General features: G+C 38.4%; 1 protein-coding gene across 4 annotated transcripts in view; it reads left to right on the top strand.

Annotated features, from left to right (window-relative positions):
• ATP8A1 (ATPase phospholipid transporting 8A1) overlaps window positions 1-25,888 on the top strand; it is a 252,519-nt gene that overhangs the window by 196,448 nt on the left and 30,183 nt on the right. For all 4 annotated transcript variants that reach the window (XM_034958523.3, XM_003832229.4, XM_003832230.4 and 1 more), the window contains 6 exons: window positions 8,819-8,893; window positions 8,998-9,120; window positions 12,378-12,456; window positions 17,786-17,847; window positions 19,793-19,849; window positions 20,753-20,860. In XM_034958523.3, the coding sequence (XP_034814414.2) occupies window positions 8,819-8,893; window positions 8,998-9,120; window positions 12,378-12,456; window positions 17,786-17,847; window positions 19,793-19,849; window positions 20,753-20,860 (504 nt within the window). The remainder of the gene's footprint in view (window positions 1-8,818; window positions 8,894-8,997; window positions 9,121-12,377; window positions 12,457-17,785; window positions 17,848-19,792; window positions 19,850-20,752; window positions 20,861-25,888) is intronic.

Below are 25,888 nucleotides of genomic sequence, written 5' to 3'. Positions count from 1 at the left end.
AAAAATTAGCCAGGCGTGGTAGCAGGCACCTGTAATTCCAGCTACTAGGAGGCTAAGGCAGGAGAGTCACTTGAACCCAGGAGGCGGAGGTTGTGGTGAGCTGAGATTGTGCCACTGTCCTCCAGCCTGGGCAACAGAGTGAGACTCCACCTCAAAAAAAAAAAAAAAAAAAAAAAAAGTTTGTCAGCCATGGAGAATTATGTTTAAATTCTAGCTAAAAATGTTATGTTGCTTTGATAAGAAGTGTTGAATTAGAGTTGCTAATGAGATAATAATGTATTTAATTTAAAAAATACATTATTACTAATGTATAAAAGTCTATAAACTTGACTGCATTTTTAATAAAGCTCAGAAACATGCAAAAGAAAGCAATACACCATGGAGGGATAATACACATGTAGAAAAGCTATTTTTTAAAAAAGGTGAGGGAATGAGAAACATCAACTGAAGCTAGCACTTCTAATTCTGGGAGGAGACAAAGAAGTGCAATCAGGAAGAATATGCAGGTAGCTTTGCTGGTATTGTTGCCTTGTTGTTCCTATTATGTTTCAAAACTTAGATCTTTGTTACATACAAGGATCCCTCTCTATCCAGATCTGGTTTTGTTTCCGTGTTTGGTGAGTAGCAAGAGTTCAGATGATGAAAAATTTGTCTAAAAATTATCAGAATATTTAGTTTCTGTCTGGATAGCAAGGGATTTCTATAATCCATTTTATGTGTCAAACATAACATCATTTTAAAAATGAAAACCTGAGTCAGGAATACCACTTTTAAAAGGATGCATTTTGTTCTGTAAACAATTTTGTAGCACCTACTGAGCCCAGACACCAGGCTTAGTCCAACAACTACAAAGTAAATCAAGCATGGTTCCTGTCCTCCAAGAACTTGCTGTATTACTGTTCTCACACTGCGGATAAAGACATACCCAAGACTGGGCAATTTACAAAAGGAAGAGGTTTAATGGACTTACAGTTCCACATGGCTGGGGAGGCCTCACAATCATGGAGGAAGGCGAGGAGGAGAGAGTCGCATCTTACATGGATGGCAGTGGGCAAAGAGAGCTTGTGCAGGGGAACTCCTCTTTATAAAACCATCAGATCTCAAGATGGTTATTCACTATCACGAGAACATCACAGGAAAGACTTGCCCCCATGATTCAATTACCTCCCACTGGGTCCCTCCCACAACACATGGGAATTCAAGATGAGATTTGAGCCAAACCATATCATTCTGCCCCTGGACCCTTCCAAATCTCATGTCTTCACATTTCCAAACCAATCATTCCTTCCCAACAATACCCTAAAGTCTTAACTCATTTCAGCATGAGTTCAGAAGTCCACAGTCCAAAGTCTCATCCAAGACAAGGCAAGTCCCTTCCGCCTGTGAGCCTGTAAAATCAAAAGCAAGTTAGTTACTTCCTAGATCCAATGGATGTACAGGCAATGGGTAAATACAGCTACTCCAAGTGAGAGAAATTGGCCAAAATAAAGGGACCACAGGCCCCAGGCAAGTCCGAAATCCAGCAGGGCAGTAAAACCTTAAAGCTCCAAAATGATCTCCTTTGACTCTGTGTCTCACATCCAGGTCAAGCATGCAAGAGGTAGGGTCCCATGGTCTTGGGCCGCTCTGCCCCGTGGCTTTACAGGATACAGCCTCCCTCCCAGCTGCCTTCACAGGCTGGCATCAGGTGCACAGTGCAGTCAGTGGATCTACAATTCTGAGGTCTGGAGAACAGTGGCCCTCTTCTCACAGCTCCACTAGGCAGTGCCCCAGGGGTAACTCTGTGTGGGGGCTCTGACCCCACATTTTCCTTCTCCACTGCCCTAACAGTGGTTCTCCATGAGAGCCCTGCCCCTGCAGCAAACTTATGCCTGGGCATCCAGGCATTTCCATACATCTTCAGAAATCTAGGCAGAGGTTCCCAAACCCCAGTTATTGACTTTTGTGCACTCTCAGGCTCAACACCACATGGAAGCTGCCAAGGCTTGGGGCTTGCACCCTGTGAAGCCACTGCCCGAACTCTATGTTGGCCCCTTTCAGCCATGTCTGGAGCGACTGGGATGCAGAGCACCAAGTCTCTTGGCCACACACAGCACGAGTGTACCCTGGGCCTGGCCCAGAAAACCACCTTTTCCTCGTAGGCCTCTGGGCCTGTGATGGAAGGGGCTGCCATGAAAACTCTGACATACCCTGGAGACATTTTCCCCGTTGTCTTGAGGATTAACATTTGGCTTCTCATTACTTAGGCGAATTTCTGCAGCCTGCTTCCATTTCTCCTCAGAAAATGAGATTTTTCTTTTCTATTGCATTGTCAGGCTGCAAATTTTTTGAACTTTTATGCTCTGCTTCCCTTACAAAACTGAATGCCTTTAACAGCACCCAAGTCGCCTCTTGAATGCTTTGCTGCCTAGAAACTTCTTCCACCAGATACTCTAAATCATCTCTCTCAAGTTCAGAGTTCCACAGATCTCTAGGGAAGGGGCAAAATGCTGCCAGTCTCTTTGCTAAAACATACCAAGAGTCGCCTTTGCTCCAGTTACCAGCAAGTTCTTCTTCTCCATCTGAAACCACCTCAGCCTGGATCTTATTGTCCATAGCATTATCAACATTTTGGTCAAAGCCATTCAACAAGTCTCTAGGGAGTTCCAAACTTTTGCACATTTTCTTGTCTTTTTATGAGCTCTCCAAACTCTTCCAAAGTCTGCCTGTTACCCAGTTCCAAAGTCACCTCCATGTTTTTGGGTATCTTTTCAGCAGCACCCCACTCTACTGGTACCAATTTATTGTATTAGTCTGTTCTCACGCTGCTGATGAAGACATACCCAAGACTGGGCAATTTACAAAAGAAAGAGGTTTAATGGACTTACAGTTCCACATGGCTGGGGATGCCTCACAATCATGATGGAAGGCAAGGAGGAGCAAGTCACGTCTTACATGGGTGGCAGCAGGCAAAGCAAGAGAACTTGTGCAGGGGAACTCCCCTTTTCAAAACCATCAAATCTCTTGAGACTTATTCACTATCACAAGAACAGCATTGGAAAGACTTGCCCCCATGATTCAATTACCTCCCACCAGTCCCTCCCACAACACATGGGAATTCAAGATGAGATTTGGCTGGGGACACAGCCAAACCATATCACTTGCCAACAGAAATACAATGCAAGCCACATTAGCAAAAAGCAAAAAAGAAAAAGAAAAAATTGATCTCAGTATATTTTATCTAGCTCAATGTATTCAAAAGATTATCATTGTCACCTGTAATCACCGTCAAAAATTATTAATGAGACATTTTACATCCTTCATCCTAAGTTCTCAAAATCTGGAGTATATTTTACATTTATACCACGTCTCAATTTGGACTAATCACATTTAAGTGTTCAAGAGCACGTGTGGCCAGTCTCTACCATGCTGGGCAGCACAGCAGTGGTAGATAAATAAGTGAACTGAATGGTTAATCAAGGCATGATAAATATGTTATTTGCCTTTTTTAAAAAAGTTGCCTTCTTATTGTCAGAAGCTATATGTGTAGTAATTCTAGGTGTTATCAGTTTCATGTCCCTGTTGGAGCTCTGCAGATCATGACAATGGCCTTCCCATTGTTAAGAAAACCTCATTCTCCCACTCCTGTCAAGGACCCACCATGGTCTCATAAATCTGCTGAGGGTTCCCTTACAGATAGATGTTTGTTTCTGCCACTTTACCATTTAATCTGTTGACTGTTTCTACACGTCTGTCAAAAAAGATACAGCCAGGCTGGGTGTGTTGGCTCACGCCTGTAATCCCAGCACTTTGGGAGGCTGAGGCGGGCAGATCACAAGGTCAGGAGTTCGAGACCAACCTGGCCAACATGGTGAAACCCCGTCCCTACTAAAAATACAAAAAATTAGCTGGGCATGGTGGCAGTTGCCTGTAATCCCAGCTACTTAGGAGGCTGAGGCAGGAGACTCATTTGAACCAGGGAGGCAGAGGTTGCAGTGAGCCAAGACTGTGCCACTGCACTCCAGCCTGGGCAACAGAGCAAGACTCCATCTCAAAAAAAAAAAAAAAAGATCCATCCATTTGCTATATGGAAATCATATTCTATCCTTTACTCTAAGAAGTAACAGTATAAACAAAGTCAGTACGTTGACACTTTCGTTGGGGGCTGGTGTATATTTGCTTCACCTGTTCTTTGTGCCTCTGTCAGAATGCTTATCTCCTTGTTAAATGTTGACTGAGCATAGTTCTTATTATGAGTCAGGCTAGTAAAATTGAAACTTAGTTTTGAAGTGTACAGGCAGTTTGGTGTAATGGTCACTAAAAAGGTTACAACCTATTAGATAAAATAACCTAATACAGGCCAGGTGCAGTGGCTCACGCCTGTAATCCTAGCACTTTGGGAGGCCGAGGGGGGGTGGATCACGAGGTCAGGAGATCGAGACCATCCTGGCTAACACAGTGAAACTCTGTCTCTACTAAAAATACAAAAAATTAGCCAGGCGTGGTGGCAGGCGCCTGTAGTCCCAGCTACTTGGGAGGCTGAGTCAGGAGAATGGCGTGAACCCGGGAGGTGGAGCTTGCAGTGAGCAGAGACCATGCGCCATTGCACTCCAGCCTGGGTGACAGAGCGAGACTCTGTCTCAAAAAAATAAATAAATAAAAATTTAAAAAATAACCTAATATATGGAAATACGAACAAGATACGTAAATGAACTTACTCGTTCATTACTGCTAGATTTGGTCTGGAATAGTCTATGTTTTGAAGCAAAATGCACTTCTAAAATAGTTTATGAGATTCAAAAAAATATTCTTTGTTGTTTATATAAATGTGTAGTTCTTTTCTAAAGTAATTATTTTTCTGTTCTCAATCCCTTCTATATATCTAGCTTTTCTATTTATATGTTCTTCTCATTCCAGAACACTGACATTCAAGCAAATATCAATTTATACAGTTTATTTACATAGATTTATCAAGATACCAGGAATTTAAAGCCACTGCCAGCAATAAATCTGCTTATAAAAAGTTAATTTTATAAAATAAGAATGTCCAACTTGTCGCTTTTTAAATCTAAATTGACAACAATGAAGTAGACAAAATTTATGTACTAATGAGAAAATAAAAACATTAAAATCAAATGAAAACAATCTTCATGCCCTGTCCTGTTTCAAACCCAGAATTATGTGATTTGTGGTTGATTAACCCTAAACTTCACTTGCCTTTGATTTTAAAACCTGTTCATGAGATATTTGACACTGATCAAATTCTTTACACATTGAAAAGGGAGTTCTAAACTTTACTGGAAATCTCATTTTTATTTTTCTCAAGAGTTTGTGGAAATGTATTTTGAATATGATTCAACTGTCTTGGTAATGACCTTTTAAATCAATTCCCAGATACCCAACTTTTGCCAGCTAAAACAAGTTCTGCAGATGTTAATGGCTCATGTCAATACTGTGAATGAATAGACAGAAAACACATCATTGAATGTCTCTAGTGAGGACAACTGCCAGTCTCGAATCTCTCCTTTCAGTTTTTTGTGCTGATCAGGCGTGGGAGCAGAGGACTCATTGACTGTTTGTAAGCTGCTGTTTAATATGCAGAAATGCTCCATCAGGAAAATGAATGTGAAGCTTTAGCTGCCACGCCTCTACTGGGAGGTGGAATTTAGAAAATAATGCCAGGAGAAGCAGGTCTGAAATTTCTTTGCTAATAAAGGAATAGTCTTGAACACTATGTGTTTTATAGATTTAAAACTACAAACACTGCTTTTCTCCTTGCTATATTGCTTAGGAAAGTCACTATCTAGATATTCCATTGCTGTAAATTACAGCCAGACGAATACAGATTTGGCAGATGGTGGTATAAAGCTCTTTCTTACAGGAGCTGCCCAGGAGCAGCTCTAGGTGTTCATTTAAATTATTGGCTCTTTTTAAAGAGAGATTTTTTTTTATTTCTCTGATATGTCTGACTCCTTCCTCATAAAATAAGACCTTTCCTTTCAAATGATTGGTCACATCCAAGTTTTCTGGGAAGATCTCAAAACCAAGTTGTGTTTCTAATTTCCAGAAGCTTTGATAAAAGTCAATAAGGTGATACTGTCCCAGCAAGTGGTGCTGGGAGTTGAATTCCCTGTGAATTTAAATAACCTAGACACCTCCCCAGAGGGACCGGTGTTTTCTTTCTGAATCTGTGGCTCGGGTTGAATCAGAGGAGGTACTTTTATGTGTTTGGGATAATTTAGATGTTGTTTTATTTTGCACGGGATATGTTCCTAATACTAACTAGAATCTCAGCCTAACTTGAAATCAGCCTGCTGGTAGACTACTTCACTGTTAAAGACCTTCTCTTTCTCCTTTAAGATATGTAAACTTGAATATTAAAATATTAGAGTGAAAATCTAAGGTACTCTATTGAAAGTTTCTGTTCTTACCTAGTCATTTCTTCTTTAAAAATAAATTAAAATGTTAACCCTTAAAAATCCAGGAAATACATTTTCTAAAAACATGTTCACCTACCTTTCAGTAGGAAAAATAAAATGATAAAAATGTGTTGATACCTTTCCACTTAAAAATTGTCGTAAAGTATAAAGCAGGTCATGCATTTTAAAATACACTTTGGAAACAAACATGTAGTTTACTTGCAAATTATTTCAGATTTGAAACTTACTGTAAATATTGATTTGAGGGAGAATCTTAAATTTCAAGCTCGTAGTAGCCTTTGAATCAGCACCAAATATTAGGTACACAGAAGCTAGGGGACCATTCGTATTTACTAATGTTTGCCCACATATAAACTTACTAACATAAACTTCTCATTGTACGGTATTGATGATTGCAAATGCATTTAGAACTACAACTTTTGAGCCAAATCTTGTCCGTTAGACGAATTTGGTATGCAGAGCGCTTCGGCTTTCTTCAGACCAACAAAGGTTAGACTGTGTCTTCATAGATTAGAGAGGCCATAATTGAAAGTTTGTTTTGAAATTCCTTATATTTCCATCATACCTTAAGAAATCTGAAAGAGCTTTTTAGAATGAATTACTACAACAGATCACAGTTGCCTTCATGGAAAATAGCCCCATCACTCTGAGTATCCCAAATATATATTCACATAATCCACATCTCAGGCCAAATGTGAAAACACAATAGAGAGCGTTAATGTCTGTTTTGTCAATTTGTGTATACTCACCAGGAAAGAATAAACTTCACTTCATGTGAAGATGCTCAGTTCTTTTAAAGTTTGCATGCATCAATGATCTGGCTGTTTGTTTAGGGCAAATTATCAAAAATTTTCCATAAATATGTGTAGCAAAGCAAGTAAGAATTTCAGATTTGACTCTGATTTCTCTGCTTTCGTTGTGGTTAATATGTGTTACAGCTCTAACACAATTTGGACTTATTTTTAATGTGCTATTGCTACTTTGTTTTCTTTTCCATCTCATAAAGCAGACATTAGTTTTTATACATGTTCAATCATTCCTTTCCACTGTAAAAAGGAAGATCAGTGTGGGTACAGAACCTGTTCATAGGGAGGCCAGCCTGGGTATATATTGATAAATGGTGAATTTGTAGTAATTCATGCTTCCATAATGAGGTTAAATGAAACGTGAAGTGTAGCAAATTCCCTGCAACTCTGATTCAAAAATTCAGTTGAGCCGCATGTCAAGACCGCTCTCCTCTAACAGTTTTGTAGTTGTCGGTGTCGTTAGGTTTTGTTTTTGTATTTGTGCTTATGTAATCTCATTGCTGGGCCAGCCTTTGTACTCTCCCAGATCCATTTGATTTTTAATTATACTTCAGGTCTGCTTTTTAAAAACAATAACGTAGGTACTATTGTTTACTAATTGTCACTTTAATTTTTCTTATGTTTTAAACATGCTAGAGAAAAATTTGTCCATATTGTCCCTTAATTTTGTTTCCAAAGTTAAGATTTCTGTTTTAAAGAGAATTGTAAAATATATAAGAACATTATGCTCTAGTCAAGATAGGATTTTATCAGTGAATAAAATTTAAGTTAAAATATTTTAATATATAAACTCAAATTTAAGATTCCATTGGCAGTGGTTATCAAGAACTATTAAGAAAACTCATGTACTTTGACCTATTCCACCTTAAGAATTCACCCTAAGGAAAAAAGAGAGATATATGGTTTCAGTTTAGAGTTATTTATATTAGCAAACAACTGGAAGCCAGCTAAATGTCCAAAATAGTTACATCCACATTGTAGAGGTTATATATCCATTAACATCATTTTAAAGGATATGTGACAACTTAAGAAAATGCATATTACATAATATTAAGGGGATGGAGCAGAGTATGACACTCTCTATATGCAGGTTTCCAGTAAGGTAAATTTGTGAATTTGAATGAACTATACAACCAGTGCAGATGAAAATGGTGATTGTATTATTGCAGGAAACTATTTCCTAAATAAACAAGTGTTACTTTTATAATTTTAAAAAACAGTCTTTAAATAACTACAATCCTGATATTTTAAAAGGGAATTGAAGCTGTAAAAATTTAATGGCATATAAATATATTCTCTGAAAGTACCGTTAAGAAAAACAAGATTGTTTCTCATTTTTAAATCTTGATTGCCTGTTCATATATTTCTTTTTTGATTCAGCAAGCAGGACCAATTCTGACATAAATAACAAATACCCTATGAAAGCATCTCTTTCAATCAGAAAGTAAACCAAAGAAATGTCATTTTCAAAAGAGTCATGAGTATAATATGTTAATGCTGCTATTATGCAGCACTTGAGTATACAACAGATTCTAAGCAATGCATTTATGCTTTTGTATTCTAAATTGGGGGGTTTTGGGTTTTTTTTCCTAGATCTGGTTTGCCTTTGTTAATGGCTTTTCTGGACAGATCCTCTTTGAAAGATGGTGTATAGGTCTCTATAACGTGGTAAGTTTAGGACATTTGATAATTCCTGTTTCATTGAATACTTGGAGATAAAGGTTCACCCTGCATTTGGCTTCTTGACATAATGACCAGTTTGTGCGCTTTAGATGTTTACAGCAATGCCTCCTTTAACTCTTGGAATATTTGAGAGATCATGCAGAAAAGAGAACATGTTGAAGTACCCTGAATTATACAAAACATCTCAGAATGCCCTGGACTTCAACACCAAGGTAGGACACGGTGCCCTGGCTGGGACATGTTTGGTGGGTCTGTTTTTACCGCCCTCATTATATGGGGTATGTGGTTTTCAAAGGCCAAGGATACACTAGCCTGAGACAACTCCAGGGTACCGACTATGGCAAGTCATATTTCTTAAGGTTCTGATACAGGCAGAGAAGGTTTTTTGTTGGTTGGTTGAGTTTGGGGTTTTTTGTGTGTTTTATAATTAAAATGTAACCAAATTCACTTGGGTTTGTAAGGCAGCAATAAAGCTGGCCTGACGTATAAAAATCATTGTCCTTTTGGTTCTCTGGCCTTCTGTCTTTGCAGTGTTGTGGTGACATGCTCACTCCTCACAGGGGTTAGTCATCTAGGACTGGTAAGGACTGGCTTTATGTGTGTAAAGGAGTGAGAGGTATTTTATTGTTCCTTAACTGATTTTCCATTTTGTGAAATAACTTTGTCCTCGTTAGAATTTTAGATTGATTGTGTCAGGCATTAAAATTACAGTCTCTGGGAAATAGTACTCAGTACTTCCAAGCTATAAAATTAAAAATACAAGATAAAATATCCAACAGTTTATCTAAAATCACATTCTGGGTGTGATCCAATAGTATTTATCCCAGACACACACACACACACACACACACACACACACACATCTCATTTTCTATATAGTTTACTTTCCTGCAAGTATATATTCTAAAGTGTTTCCATTGGTATTTGTTAATAATTCAATTTCTTGTTTAATGTGAGTGAGGAGGAAAAAATTTAATATTACAACAATCAAGTTAGGTGTCATTTTGAAACTAACATTTGTATATTTTATTAGTGTTATGAAAGCAACAAATAAAATACACTTTCACAGAATTGTTTTTGTTTAATATAGTGCATGTTTATTAGCATGTTACTGATAATTAGATGTAACCTTAACTCAGAATCTTGAATTCAGGACAGTTAATGTAGGATATTTTAAATATTTAGGAATTCATAAAGCTTTTCAATGGCATTTTCCATATGCCAAGAGAATAAAGTGAAACAGGTGTTTTGGTGCCTCTAACCTCACAGCATAAATGATAGTGCTAGGTTTATGGGCAAGACGTTATTCTTCTGAGACGTGATCTTCATGAACACAGCGTGCCTATGTATCCAGCTGTACACATGCATACAACTTGGTGGCACTGTTTTAAATAAATGAATTTGGTTAGCTCAGGACAGACAGACTGAAGGATTCTTTAACTTATGCCATTGGTTCTGAAAAGTATTTTTAGTGGACTCTCTTAAAACTAATACTATTAATGTGCAGTTATCTCTGCTTTCATTTTTAAATGTTTTACTTTTAGATTTTTAAATTTATTTGTGATGCCCAGTTTGTATTAAATTTCATCACATTGCTGTAATGTTTTTCATTACCTATGGTGAGCATTCACAAATGATGGCAAGCCACAATCAGACTATGGCCTCTGGTTCCCCTGAAAAAGTGATCTGAGAGCTGGGGAAGTTCCAGGCCTACTGGTTGGTATACTAACAATAATTCTCACCAACCAACCTCAGCCACAGGCCTCGTCTACCATAGTGTGGGCTCCATGGTACTGTCTCTGAATTTAGCCTCTAACCACAAATTTGGCCATGCCATTCTTGCTTAAAAACATAAATTGATCCTCACAGAATTACCCAAAATCATTCCTGCAAAGGCACATTCTTCTGTACATGGCAACTTGGACAAATTTTTGTGACCAGGAAAAGGGTATAGCGGGTAGTATATTGTTTTAATGTGGGAGCATCATTCCTCGTATCTTTTATTGTTGAAAAAAGTCTTTTCATTATCTTTAGAGCCCAGGAGTTCAGACAAGTCATCAGATCAACTCAAATGGGTTATACAATTTCTATACCCATTTGAGTGTTTATAGTTTTTATACACGAGTTGCCAACCCTGTTTTACAGGGTTTATGGATTTTTCTAGTGATTTCAGTGAAAAGTATTTGATTCAATCTCATATAAGTGTTTGAAAATTCAGGGACAAATGGCTACAAAATGCACAGTTGTATACACAGCAGTTGCTGGGGGTTCCAAGTGCGGGAGCATTGTTGCCCTGAATGATGATGCTTATGTTTGTTATGGTAAAAAGGGTCGGAGGTTCTGAGGTCGTGACAGGGGTTAAAGGATTAGCATGTGACAATAAGTATCAGTCAGGAAAATGGAAAAGTAGAACTAATTTTTCTTGCACCCACCTGTGCTTTCTGTCAAATAAAAACCTGTGGTAATGACACAGTGAGGAGAAGAGACAAAGGTTAATGAGTAACACAAGTTCAAATGTGTAATGTATTGGAGCGTAAATTGGATCATACAATCCAGTGTGGCTGGGAGAACTAACAAAAGAGATTGAGCTCACAGTGGAAAATTTTGGGAGGCAGGCAACTTAATTTCTGTTGTTTGAACAGCTTAAAACTATTAATACATGCCAGTTTTATTTAGCATAAGTTTTGTTTGCAAGAAGCACTTTTAAATGACAAAACTACAACTGTTCAGAGGGGCCATAAGAATTCTAAACAGTTTTTCTATAACTTAATCTTTCACATCCATGTTACAAAGAAAGTACCAGTGACGCTTGCTCTCTTGTTCTTAAAATACAATAGATATAAAAAGTGGTAACTATTATATGATGTTATAATTATACAAAACTTGGTATTAACACTGTTAAATTGTGAAAGCCTTTAGTAAAGTCATAGTCACAGTGCTTTATTTGTATGATTATATAATACTGGCTATAACAAGTATATATCTTGATACCCTGCAGAGAATAGTATAGAGTATCTTTATATCTCTTGAGAAGAGAAAGCATTACATCTTTAGCATCAGAAAGCTTACAGTTATATGTGGGGAATATAAAGGGATTTCCCCAAATTATAATCTTTTAAAAGTCTATTCTTCTGGAATTATGAAAATAGTCCCACTTAAGGAATTTCAGAATTCTGCATTTTTTTATTTCAAATTTTATTTTCTTTTTCAGGCAGAAATTTAAATTTGGTTTTTGAGAAGCAGAAAAAAAATTCAAGTGAAGCTGAAAAAACATTTTGAGAAACATAAAAATAAATAAATGACCCATGAAAGTCTAAGAGGCAGAAAGTGTCTGTCAGTTCTATTAATTCACAGTGGTGGCCCGACAGAAACACATTTTGTGAATCTAGCTCATAGATAAAAAGAAAGGTCAGAGTTCACAGAGCTAGTTTATCGCAAATGGTTCTCATGGATTTTTGTTTTCCCTCAGGTTTTCTGGGTTCATTGTTTAAATGGCCTCTTCCACTCAGTTATTCTGTTTTGGTTTCCACTAAAAGCCCTTCAGTATGGTAAGTAGAAGGGATATGAATGCAAAGAGATGACTTTCTACTTTTTTAGAAAAATAACTCATTGTCAATGTATGTTTAAAAGTATAGCAGTTTCATTGTATGATATTTCTCTTAACCTAAAATGCATGCACCCAAAAATTGTACACACTTTGAAGATTTTTATTATTCCTTTGGGAGCAAAGTGATTTAATATATGCAAAGCCTTTCTTCTTTACTTCTCATGTTTTCCAAACTTGCAGAGAGTTAAATTTTAGGGCTTTTTTTCCCTCTGTTGATGTATAGTTTGAGGACAATAAGTGCTAATATTTTATGTAGCCTATTTATTATACCTATGAGGCTTGTATCAAGCCCTTTATACTGAACCTAATCAGACATGCTGGTATTATGAAGTATACTTGAGCCAATGTTTTGGATGAGGTTTTTAATATGTTTTTATGTTCATCTTGGAGTGTTAGCTTTTACTCTGCTCATTTTGAGGGAAGTGATTTTATTCTCTCGGTTTGGAGAAAGAGGATCATGGTGCATTTCCTATACACATAAAAGTGATTAAATAGCTACTTTAGAAAAGAGATCCCTGTGATTCTTAAGCTGGTGCTGCTCTGTCTTGGAGCTGACTTTGCCTTGAGATCCTCGGGAAGACACCAACCATTCAGCGTGCCTGCTTCAATACTACGGTAATCAAAAACACAACACATAGTACACCCAAGGAATTGTCAGTCCTTTATAAGTACAGGCCATACCTACTGTCTATCAATTAATGGTTGCCAACAGAAGAGAGTGCTGCCTGCTGCTGCCCACTGATGATCTCCTCTCCATAGGTAGCCAGAGTGATCCCTGCAGAACATGAATCAGGCCAGGTGCTTCCCTCCTCAGAATTCCATAAAGATTTAGCATACTTAGAACAAAATCCTCCACCTCCAAATTGTTCCCCATTCCTCACAGATATTCGAATTGGCTCTCTCCCCTCCGATGCCTCAGGTCTGTGCTCAAGAAGCCTTCCCCGATCATCCTGTCCAAAAGAGCAGCCACCAGCTGCCCCCACTGCTCTTAGGCTCTATTCCCTTGTCAGCCTGTATGTCTTCATGGTACTTGTCAATCAGGTTTTGATATGTTTGTTTCTTTTGTATGATCTTTCTCAAAACTCTTTTAAAATTGAAGCTTCAGATGGGCAGGTAATTAGTAGTTTCGTTGCATTCACAGTGCTTAGAACAGTGCGTAGCTTGTAGTAGGCACTCAGCAAATTGTGAATGAATTACCAAGAGCTTGTGGCATAAGCGAGGTGAGTATTACAAAGAAGGCAGTGGTTTCATATTCTAGCTAAGATTTTAATCTCCTTTTTTAATTGCTCAGTAAATTACAACAGTAAATACTTTTCAATGTCTAGGCCGTGGAATGAGCATGGTAAGAATATTTAATTAAAGTGCAGAATATTGACCCAGGAGGCCAGGAGAATTACAGTGAGTTAGTTTGTTGCTTGCTTGTTTGGCTTTGACATATAATTCACATACCATAAAAGTTAACTCTTTTAAAGTGTACAATTCAGTAGTTTTTTGGTATATTCACTGAATTATGCCGATGTCACCACTATCTGACGCCCGACATTCATATCATCCAATAGAGAAGCCCCATATCCATTGGCAATCACTCCCTGTTTCTCCACACCTTCCCTACCAGACCCTGGCAACTACTTACATTTTTTTTATCTCTATGGATTTACCTATTCTAGACATTTTATATAAATGGAATCATTATGTGACCGTGGTTCATCCATGTTGCAACTGGAATCAATACTTCCTTTTTATGGCTGAATAATATTCCATGGTATAGATATGCCACATTTTTTAATCTACTCATCAGTTGATCGACCTTTAGATTGTTTCCACTTTTTGGAGCAACAGGATATGGAGGTCCAGGGTACAATTCAAGATACCCTGACCTCAGACAAGCTCTCCAAGTAAAATTTATTTTCAAAATGCAAAATTGATATAGGTTTGAAAGATAAGGTATGCCCGTCTTCTAAACTGCTATTTCAACCTTCTAAATTAGAAAAAAAGAAATTGAATATCAAAAGTCACTTAAACCAGATAGCATCCAAAACACCTTAGCAATGACAGGGTTTGAAAGGAATTCCCAAGTGACTTCATCTTCCAGAGAAGCAGTTGCTAGATCCATCATTACGTTTCTCTGGAAAGCCGCGCAGCTATCCAGCTTCAGTCAAGGCAGTTCACGGGAGTGCTGCTTACAGAGACCAAAACTAGCCAAGACTAGGGAACACTTGCTTTCTTTTTTTAAGGGGTGAATTGATGTTTAGCATAAACTACTTTATGGTTTTGATGTTGAGGGATTTGTAGTTGTTGTTTCACCTTGTTTTCATTTTTAAATAAGGAATGTTTTAGTGGGGAGGGTTCTTTTGTTTTTTGATTTCTGAAAGGATGGGGATACTGAAGAACTTTACACATGCTATGTAATATATAGCTACATATTCATTTATTCCTTTGCCTCAGCAGTTCTGAAAGAGTAGTCTGTAGACCCTGGGAATACCCAAGACCCTTTTGTCATCCACAAACAGTGGTACCACTGTGCTAGTAGTCCTTATATTCTTCACCGTCATGCACTAGGTTTCATTTAAGAATGCGCATGAAGACACCATAAAACTAATGCTTTTATTAAAACTTGAACCATCTTAATACTATTTTGTATTTGACAAAATGGGAAGTATTAACATACATATAAAGCAGTTCTGCATACCAAAGTGCAGTGATTGTCTCAAGGAATTGTGCCTTCTGGATTGAACCAGAGACTGCAGAATCATGCATGGGTAAAAGATCCATTCAAAGTGCAAAGTAGGCTGGGCATGGTGGCTCACACCTGTAATCCCAGCACTTTGGGAGCCCAATGCAGGTGGATCACATGAGGTCAGGAGTTCAAGACCAGCCTGGCCAACATGGCAAAACTCCGTCTCTACTAAGAATACAAAAATTAGCCAAGTGTGGTGGCGCATGCCTGTGGTCCCAGCTACTCAGGAGGCTAAGGCAGGAAAATCGCTTGAACCTAGGAGGTGGAGGTTGCAGTGAGCCAAGATCATGCCACTGCACTCCAGCCTGGGCGACAGAGCAAGACTCCATCTCAAAAAAAAAAAAAAAAAAAAAACGCAAAGTACAAGGTAGACTGATGGATTTTAATGCAATAAAGTACAGAAAGTTCATTGATATAGTTTCAGATTCCACACTGGCAACCAACCTTTAAGAAACTACCTCTACCACTTTGAGAAACTACTTGGCCAGGCTTAGTAGCTCACACCTGTAATCCCAGCACTTCGGGAGCCCAAGGTGGGTGGACCACTTGAGGTCAGGAGTTCGAGACCAGCCTGGCCAACCTGGTGAAACTCCGTCTCTGCTAAAAATACAAAAGTTAGCTGGGCATGGTGACGTGTGCCTGTAACCCCAACTACTCAGGAGGCTGAAGCAGGAGAATTGCTTGAACCCAGGAGGTGGAGGTTGCAGTGAGCTGAGGTCACATCACTGCACTCCAGCCTGGACAACAGAGTGAGACTCTATCTCAAAAAAAAAAAAAAAGAAAGAAAAAGAAGGAGGGAGGGAGGCTACTTGTTGAGTTTTGATGTAGTATCAAAGACTATCCACAATTATTGGAAAAGATTATTAAAATACTCTTCTTTGTAACTCCATATCACTGTGCAGCTGGATTTCCTTTTATATTTCAACCAAAACGTGAGAATCCAGCTGCTTTCTATTAAGCCAGAAATAAGAGATTCTGAAAACCCAAACAATACCATTTTTCTCACTTATTTTTTTGTTTGCTTTGGAAAATACTTTTCAGAAAACCTGTCATTTATATTACCATGTGTTAGGTTTTGTATTTATGATAATCAATACATAATTTTAAATTTTCTGTTTTAATTTCTAATTTGGTAAATATTGATAGACATAAACCACATAAAATCTTTTTGAGACCCCCAATAATTTTTTAGTGTAAAGGGATCCATAGACCAGGAAGTATGAGAATGAGTGATTTACCCAAATTATTCAAATGCTGAACATGCCTTGCCCTGATACTGCTTGGTGATTTACATACAGAACTTCATTGTCACTTCTAAACCCCCTCAGGTTAAATAGCTTCACTCCTTTTAGCTAAACAGAGTTCCATAGGGATTGATTATAAATAACCCAAAATGACACAACTGTTAATAGTAATAGAACTAAACTTCAGTGTCTCCAAAGCTCACCAGTACCACTCTCTGTGTTTCATCCCATACTTTATTCTAATATAGTTTGCCCTTACATATTTGACTCTGAATAAATGTTGAATATGTGCATGCATCATTGTATTATATATACCGTGGATTTTTAATTTTTCAATGGTATCAATGATTTAATTATTCAGCTCTTGCTTATTTTCACTTGATTTTATCAGTACTAGAAATTTTTGTGCATCAGCTACCACTTCCTTCGTCTAAAGCCACATTTGAAGGCGGCCAGGTGCAGTGGCTCACTCTTGTAATCCCAGCACTTTGGGAGGCCAAAGCCAGCAGATCACTTGAGGCCAGGAGTTCGAGACCAGCCTGGTCAACATGGTGAAACCCCATCTCTACTAAAAATAACAAAATTAGCTGGGCATGGGGGTGCACACCTATCATCCCAGCTACTCCGGAGGCTGAGGCACGATAATTACTAGAACCCGGGAGCGGAGGTTGCAGTGAGCCGAGATCACGCCACTGCACTCCAACCTGGATGACAAAGTAAGACCGTCTAAAAAAAAATAGAAATAGAAATAAAGACACGTTTGTTAGTCATTGCTAAAATAACAAAATATTTTAAAATATGCCCCTATACTCAGCCAGACCCTCAAAGAGCCACATGCCTGAAACCACACTGGTGTTCCTTGGCCCTCTGTGAGTTGCTTTTATGAATCCCTTTTGGCCCAGTGCCAACAACTTTATTGAGAGGTAGCGAGAAGATTCCCTATGACTCTCATCCATATTGTTAACAGAGTTCTTTATTACGATCCAGAATGCCCTTTCCTGCTTTGTTTGAACAATTTGTTGGATTTTTTTTTTTTAATCTTGTGGACTCTGAAAATTCGTTAACAAGTCAGATTTCCTTCTTCAATGTTGTCTTTTGTGGCCTATCTTTACAGCAGCTTTGTTAGCACTCAAGAGTGTTTGGGGTTGTTTTTTTTTTTTTAATCTCATTTCTGGCTCCATTGTGTATCCCTTGATTTCCCTTCCTTCGCTCAAACTTTCTGAATATCTTTGAAAAGATTCTGAAAGAATCTCATTTTCCTTTCTAATAGGCCTCTCCTTTTCGTACAGGTACTGCATTTGGAAATGGGAAAACCTCGGATTATCTGCTACTGGGAAACTTTGTGTACACTGTGAGTGCGGGATGTTGGTCTCGTTTGCATATAAAATCAAAACCTTTCATCTGTCCTCATTTTATTTTTAAATTTAAATGTGATATGAGTGTTTCTGGATTTAAGGGTTGTTTACGGTTCCCTTTAAAAATTAAATAAGACCCAGGGCTTATAATGGGGTCTTATTTCATTTTTATCAAATAATGAAATAAAATAACTGAATGATAGGAAATCAGTACCATTAAGTAGCAGAAGGAATGAGGTTTTGACAAATCTGGGGGGTCTCCTTTCTCTTGGCATCAACCCACCAAAGTAGTAAAAGACAAGCAAAAGTATGTTTGCAGGGGCTGGTGGCTCCTTCATACGACATGAATGCGAAAGCAGAGCAGTGGGTAGAAATAAATCAGAGTGTATGTCATGGATGTCTCCTGGGGACACTTTACAGTATCCAGGTCTCAGGAGAGTATTTTTCTTTAATTTATTTCAAACTATATCTCTTCTCTCTCTCTTTTTTTTTTTTTTTTTTTTGAGAGGGCGTTTCACTCTTGTCGCCCAGGCTGGAATGCAGTGGCACGACCTTGGCTCACTGCAGCCTCTGCCTCCCGGGTTCATGTGATTCTCCTGCCTCAGCCTCCTGAGTAGCTGGAATTAACAGGCGTGTGCCATCACACCCAGCTAATTTTTGTATTTTTAGTAGAGACAAGGTTTCACCATGTTGGCCAGGCTGGTCTCAAACTCCTGACCTCAGGTGATCCACCCACCTCAGCCTCCCAAAGTGCTGGGATTACAGGCATGAGCCACCACACCTGGCCTATATCTCTTCTTTTAGAATGTTTGGATCACATAAATTAATTTTTGCATTTAGTAAGTTTTATTTTAACAAATAACCTAAATTGCCATTAGCTATCCTGCTGAGAAAGCTCAACTGTTCTTACCGTAACCTGACTTTACAACCCCACTGGGAAGTGTCTTATCACATGCTGTGTGCAAACCCTTAATGTGCCTTAAAGTAGAACTGGGCACTTCAAGTATTTATTGATCAAGTGCTAGCAAACATCACTTCCATCACCACAACTATCAAAGGTGCCTAGGGTTTCCTTGACGACTAACAATATTTAAGATTGTATTATTATAAATAAATAATATTCCATGTTAATCACTGTTCTGAGTATTTTAGAGTTTTACTCTCAAGAAAAGAAAAAAAAAATCTCTGTAAGATTAGTAAGCTTTATCAGTCCCAGTTTACAAGTATAGTAGTCGAGACACAGAGAGGTGAAGTAACTTGCTTTGTTCATTAACCACAATAGCTAAGTGATAACGTCTTGGGCACAGATAGTCTGACTCCATGGCAAGTACACTTCATAGTTATGTTACACTGTGGAAAACACAGAGCAATTAATCCAACCCAGTTTCCTTTTTCAGAATGACTAGCGTAAGCCCCAGCGATGGGTGCATATATCATGGAGAAATGTCTCATGTCCTACTCAGCAAGGTTTTAAGTAAAGTTCCAGAGTAAGCATTTAGATTTCTAAATGTCTGGTTATTTTATTCATTAAAATTTGTCTTTAAAATTCAGAAAGTTGGACTTTTAATATGAAAGGAGATTTAAAATAAAGTAAGCTTGAAAACTCAAATTAACCCAGGCATGTGCTGTTGCTGTTCATGAATTGTACAAAAAGCAGAAAACGCATACAGAGGAGCTCGTGGATGGAGGGTCAGGCTGTGCAGGTGAGGGAGAGGCAAGGAAGCCGGAAGTGCAGTGCTGCCCTGGGCACCTCTGACCTATCACAGGCCCGTCGGCTGCCCAGCTAATTTACCTGTCTCTGCTGGTTGGATATACAAAGCAAGCAGCAGTCTCCTAGTCCCATAGTTACATTCAGAGATCTCTGTTCTTTATAAATCCTTCAGTCATTTGATGAACTTTCATGTTTATGAGGTAAAATAACATTTTCCCCTTCTGTTTTAGTTTGTGGTGATAACTGTGTGTTTGAAAGCTGGATTGGAGACATCATATTGGACATGGGTAAGAAAATATCTAACCACAACCAAGAAATGTCACATTTACTTGTGCATTGTCTCCAGTCTTGGTGGTAGTCTTCACTCTAACTTGATATGTCCCAGGTTAATATGTCCTAGTCCACAGGTTTTCAATTGTGGGGTGTCAGGGGTAGGGGAAGGAGAACTGGAGGTTTTAGTTGGGAAATACTGAGTTAAACAAACTTAAGTGCATTACCACAAGACTTCTCAGAGCCTTTAAAGTATTGTCATATATTATGAGTATCCCAGGAAGTGGTGAGACTTTAAACTTACGGATTACAAGTCTTTTCTTAGAGGTGTCACTGGACTGGTGTTCTCTGCAGCAAACCCATTGGAAAGTGATTCTGAAGACTGAAAATATTAAAGATTTGTCCTCAGACATTGATAAATACCCAGTCTTGTTCCATTTTAGATACGTTAGTTTTGCGGTGTACCCCCGTCCAGTAGAGACCCCGGAAACAAAAAGAAATTAAAGTTTCATGTCCCTGGGAAAGATTGCCACAAGGCGTTTGGATTTAACAGCCATCAGCATACATATAATATTCTCACAAGGGTCTGACATATTTCGGTGAGAGCGTGCAGACCAAGAGTAAGGCAGGCTTCCAAATGTTCAGGGATAAAAAAGGTAAGCGTAAGAGGAGAAAACTACCAAAAAAGCTAGAGGAGGAACAGTTCTAACTTCCAGTACCACAAACGTTGCAACTGTTGTAGAAGAGATTAGCACTTAAAGATCCAATTAAAAAACACACACAATTAGGTAGAAACTCCTATAGATAATATTTTTACGGATATAATAAAAAGTTAATAAGGGAATTTGAGAGAGTTTCATTAGTATTTGTGTACTCGGTCTACATAAAACTTTTTTGACTCAGATTTCCTTGCTCTACAGTTCAGCCACATAGCGATATGGGGGAGCATCGCACTCTGGGTGGTGTTTTTTGGAATCTACTCATCTCTGTGGCCTGCCATTCCGATGGCCCCTGATATGTCAGGAGAGGTAATGTGCGCTAATAACTCACAATCCAACAAAACCTTAAAAACTGGTATTTTTTAGCAAACCTTAATCATTTAGCATAATTTTCCATCTTATTGATTTATATTAAAATAGGATTTGACCATTTAAAAGCTGTTTTTTAAATTCCACAGTTTCGAGTGATTAATCTTGAGAGAATATTTTAAACTTGAACATTTTACTTAAATCTGACTTATCCTTTCATAAACATAACCAAGACAATAAAATATGGTTGTCGGGAGCTTGAATCTCGTTAAGAATTTCCATATAGAAGATGCCATTTTAAAATTACACCATAAAGCCACAAATACATTTTGATTAAAGATTTGGGGAAATGGTGAGTTTCTGTCTTGGGACAGTCTATCATTTCTTCTGTTATCTCTTATTCCAGAGAAAAATCTGCTGTCACTAGATTAAATGCACTTTTTGAGTTGTCCTAATGACATCAGTTTGGTTTTCATTTTGAAAGAATTAGGGCATCTGACATTTCAGCCTTATCATAGTCCATTTTCAATTCTGTCTTTCAGTTTCTTGTTACACTGGTAGGAATTGAGTTATTAGGTGTTCATGGGGGAGTGTCAAAAGATCTCCTTTCCTTCTGAAGAGATTCCAGCAGTAGGAGGGTTTATGATTTCAATTGCAGGAAATTTGACATAAAATGTATAAAAGTAAATGTGGAAAACATTTTGGGATTTCCTGTGACCTCACAGTAACTTGCAAATCAAGGTAATGTGAGCTCCATGACAGTCCATTGTTTTACCGCAGTCCCAGGAACCCTTTCCAGTGGTTTTCATGTATTTGTTGCCCCTAAGTACTGCCTGAGTACCTTTCACTTTTGACAGTCTGGTTTATAGATCATTTTCATGAAATTTTATCTGACAGCATCCTGCTTTTTATAAATTAGCAGAATGCAGACACATTTTTAAAAATTTGCGGTTAAATTTATTAGAGAGAGGCATTATATACTATTACAGCAAAACCAGACATATCAAGGAGTATATACTTCCTTCTACAAAAAGTGAAGGCTTCTTTTGAAACATATATTGTGAAAACTAGAAATTTTAACAGCATGTATTCTAAGCAGAACAGGGAGAATGCCGTGAGTGGGTCTCCTCTTTACCTTGGTTTCTGAGTCCTTTTCCTGAAATAAAGGAATACAACTGAAGCAAAAAAAGTATGTGCATGTGTATGTATCTGATTATGACATTTGGAAAATTTAATTCTATTCTTTGTTTTTATTTGATGTGCTCTGTCTCATTGGACCTGCCTTTCCCTTAGGTCGATTTTAACTTGATATCTTTTTCATTAGACATAAGTCTTTGCCTTCCTTTATCTCATTTCTTAATGTTTATTTTATTTTCAAAATGAATAACACAAAAGATTTGAGACCCAAATGGTTTAAGCAAGTGTGGCCAATAGGTTTGATGACAAGAACTGAGGTTTTGACCACCTACTTCTAGGACAAGTGTGAAGTTTGACTGGCTTTTTGCCAACCAAATATAATTCTACCCTTGGCTGTAGAATTCCCAGTATTACCCAAACACAAAACTTAATATCGTCTCTTGAGACTCATGGTGATGCTGTGTTTAATTCAAAGTGAAATGAATGTGAGTACTCCATCACATTTCTGTTCACTTCATATACAGTGGGAAGTGCTAACAGAGATTCTTTTCTTGTTGTTTTATTACTACTGCTACTCTGAATATAGTGTTTAAATAGCTGGTGCTCCACTGAAAATATGAAAATGGATTAATTCAGCTGTAGGGTAGGCTTGACTAGCATGTCCAAAATGTCTGTTTATTCAAACAAAAGAAGAATACTTTAAGTTTATGTAGCACTTTAGTGCTCCCAAAGCATTTTGGTGTGGGTATGGATGTGGGTGTGGTGGGATGTGGGTGTGTGTGCGTGTAAATGAGCCTCACAATAATGCCAATATAAGGATATAGTGAGAATGCCACTCAGATTCTCCGAGGTAAATCATCTCCATTTACTGTTTCTTGGGCATTAGGCTAATAAGTCCCAAAAAATGTTGTAGCTGTATTCAATTTCTAACATTTTTATTATAGATATAGAGTCACTAGTTATGTTACATTACAACTCAGTTAATTTCAACAAGAAGTGACTACTCTTAGGTCTATATTTTTCTAATCTTAAAATTCTTATCTCAGTCAAGAATATAGCCAAATATATACATATATATACATACATATATAAATGTGAAAGATTCATGTATGTGCCAATATTTATATCTGTAGGCATATACATAATTGGCCAACTATCTTAAAGCTTATTCAACTGTTAACTTTCATAGCAATATATTATTGTAATATATTCTACATTACATATATTATCTATTGCATATAGTAATATATTGTAAGTAATGCCAGCATAAGTTAAATGTTAGCATCTGCTGCCTTGACATGTTTATGATATCCACGTAATGAAACACGGCCCAGAGCAGCCCCCAGAACTTGAGGCCGTTCTGCAGGATTCCTGATGCAGGGTGTAGGTAATTTCTGTCACCACCACTAACAGGGTCATAAGTATCTAATCCAAAGACCATATCCCCAGGATCCCAGTCCTTTCCTGTGTTGATTTGGCAGCAATTCCTTCCACACTAAATAATTAACTAATTATGTACGTAAGTGTGTTTTGGTTGCCCAAAAGCTTAATAAGGGTCTCCAGGATGGTACCTTGTAGAGGTGGAGCAGACAGAGAATAGCAGCCCTGTTCTGCTCTGTGCTGGTTCAGGAGGTATTTTGGAGGGTGAGACACTGTGTGGTTCTAAAGGGGCATTGACCGAATAGAGGAGCTCTATAAAAAGGCAACCAAGATCTGGGAAGAATAACACCAATAATACCTCATGAATATTGAACGCTTACTTTATCCCAGGTAGTTCTGTAAGGACTATATATATATATTTTTTTTCAATCAATCAATCCAACAGCTATTGAGATTCTTCTGTGTGTCTGACGCTATTCTAGGCACTGTGGATTCAGTCCTGAATGAAACAGACAGAAACCCATGCCCTCCCATAGCTCACTTTTCTAGTGCAAGGGGGCAGACCATAAATACCATGAGTAATGAAATATGGAAATGTTTAAGTGGCTAGAGAAAAGTACAGCAGGTAAGGGGAACCAAGAGCCATATTTTCAGTTGTGTTTCCCATAAAGCCTTGTGGCATTTACTCATAGTCAGATTAAAAAAAAAAAAAAAACTGGAGGAGCTTGAGAGGGAAGTGTCATGACCTGATTTATATTTTCGCTGTAGGACTCTGACTGTTGTATTGCAAGCCGCTTAGGAGGCTATTCCAGTAAAGCAGGTGAGAGATCATGGTGTGTGGGGCCAGGAGGGCAGCAGTGGTAAGAAGTGGTTGGATTCTGAATACAGTTTGAGGGCAGAGCCAATAGGATTGATGGACAGGTTGGATGTGAGGAGACAGAGAAGTCAGGGCAGACTCCGTTGTGTTTGCCATGAACATCAGGAGAGAGTGCTTGTCGGTAACCCACATGATCCTCACACCAAATGGGTTGCCATGATCACCACTTTACAGATGTGGAAATTGAGGCACAGAGAAGTTAGGAGCCTTATCTGACATCACTATCTGACTCATAGTGGCAGAGATAAGGTTTCAACTTCGATGTCTGATCCCCAGGTCTGCTACCTTAAACGTTGCCCTGTGCTCCTTCTCTGATAATAGTTGCTAAGAGGAATGCGTGGTATTTGATCTGGAAATTAGAAGTCTAAAGGGACCCTCAGTCCTCGCAGGTATTTCAGGGATTTGTAAAGGAAAGGAAATCTCTGTATTCTGTTTTACTGGCAGCACTACCTCCTCCATGTTCTTCTCTCTGCCGTTTCCTCTCTATAGACATTGCAGCGGTCTTGTTCTCCTCAGTCCTTCTTCCACATCAGTGCCACAGTAACCGTTTCAGAATGCTTAAACTCCTTCTCGAGCGACGACTGTGTCTTCATTTCTTTCCTCATTCACTCAGACCTAATGGCGCGGGGCCCCTAGTGCCCCATAAATGAGTGTTAAGTGATTGGCAAATAACATTTTTTGCTTGCTTCCGTGTTTTAGACAAACAGATGAGAAACAGTGAAATAGAGGTTATAGAGAAGCAGCTTTCAGCTCACATAAGTACATCTTTCCAACATCTTGTGATTTCCAACACATGAAGATTTTCAGCAGCAGAACAGGATGCTGGTCTCATTTAACTAATCCTTCCCAGGCCAGGCAGATGAGCTCCCAGCCACTGTGATACTTAAGCAGCACTACATTCTATGCCTCTGAGCTTGTCTTCCAATTCCTAAGAGTTTCTCTTGTATGCCTCTCTTTACTGCGTCCACTTCAGAGAACTATCTTAAAAGGGCACAGATATTTTGCTCTAGTTAACAGGATCTCGGGGTGCAAATTATACTAATTCAGCAACTTACAGGTACAGGTCTCATGCTTCTATATTCAGCTTCATGCAGATTCACACATTAATCAGGACTTTATAGTCATTTCCAACTTACATTCTTGGGTCATCTTTGCAGCAAAGACAGAGCCATTTCTCTCAATGTGTTGAAAGAAAATCCTTGCTCCCTAAGTTGGGGAGGGAAGGGAACCAACATTTATTGTGTACCTACTGAGTTCTCCAGGCGCTATGTTTAATGCCAGATACTCCTTGTTTTCGCTAAACTCATGTTCCAAATCTGTGTAGTAAGCAAAGAAATAGCCAGTGACCCAGAGAATTTAACCCAGGTCATTCTTTTCAATCCCATTGGTTTCTGCTAGCATCCTGAGGAATTCAGTACCTTCTTTTTGGGGCCCATTGCTGTTCCTTACTCTCAGGTGATAACTCTTTTTGTCTTGTAGCCATCCTCCTTGCATTCAATCCATCTGCCATTTCCCCACTTTTCCCAGGGCCCTGAACAATTTCTATAAGCTAGCCAGATATGAAAGTGCTCCCGTCTCTTTAAAAAAGTGCCCAGAGTTATAATTCCCCCTTCTCAACACCCACCTGACTCCCT

The sequence above is a fragment of the Pan paniscus genome, chromosome 3 (assembly GCF_029289425.2).
Source record: "Pan paniscus chromosome 3, NHGRI_mPanPan1-v2.0_pri, whole genome shotgun sequence".
NCBI lineage: Eukaryota > Metazoa > Chordata > Mammalia > Primates > Hominidae > Pan > Pan paniscus.
This window is presented reverse-complemented; position numbering and strand designations above follow the sequence as displayed.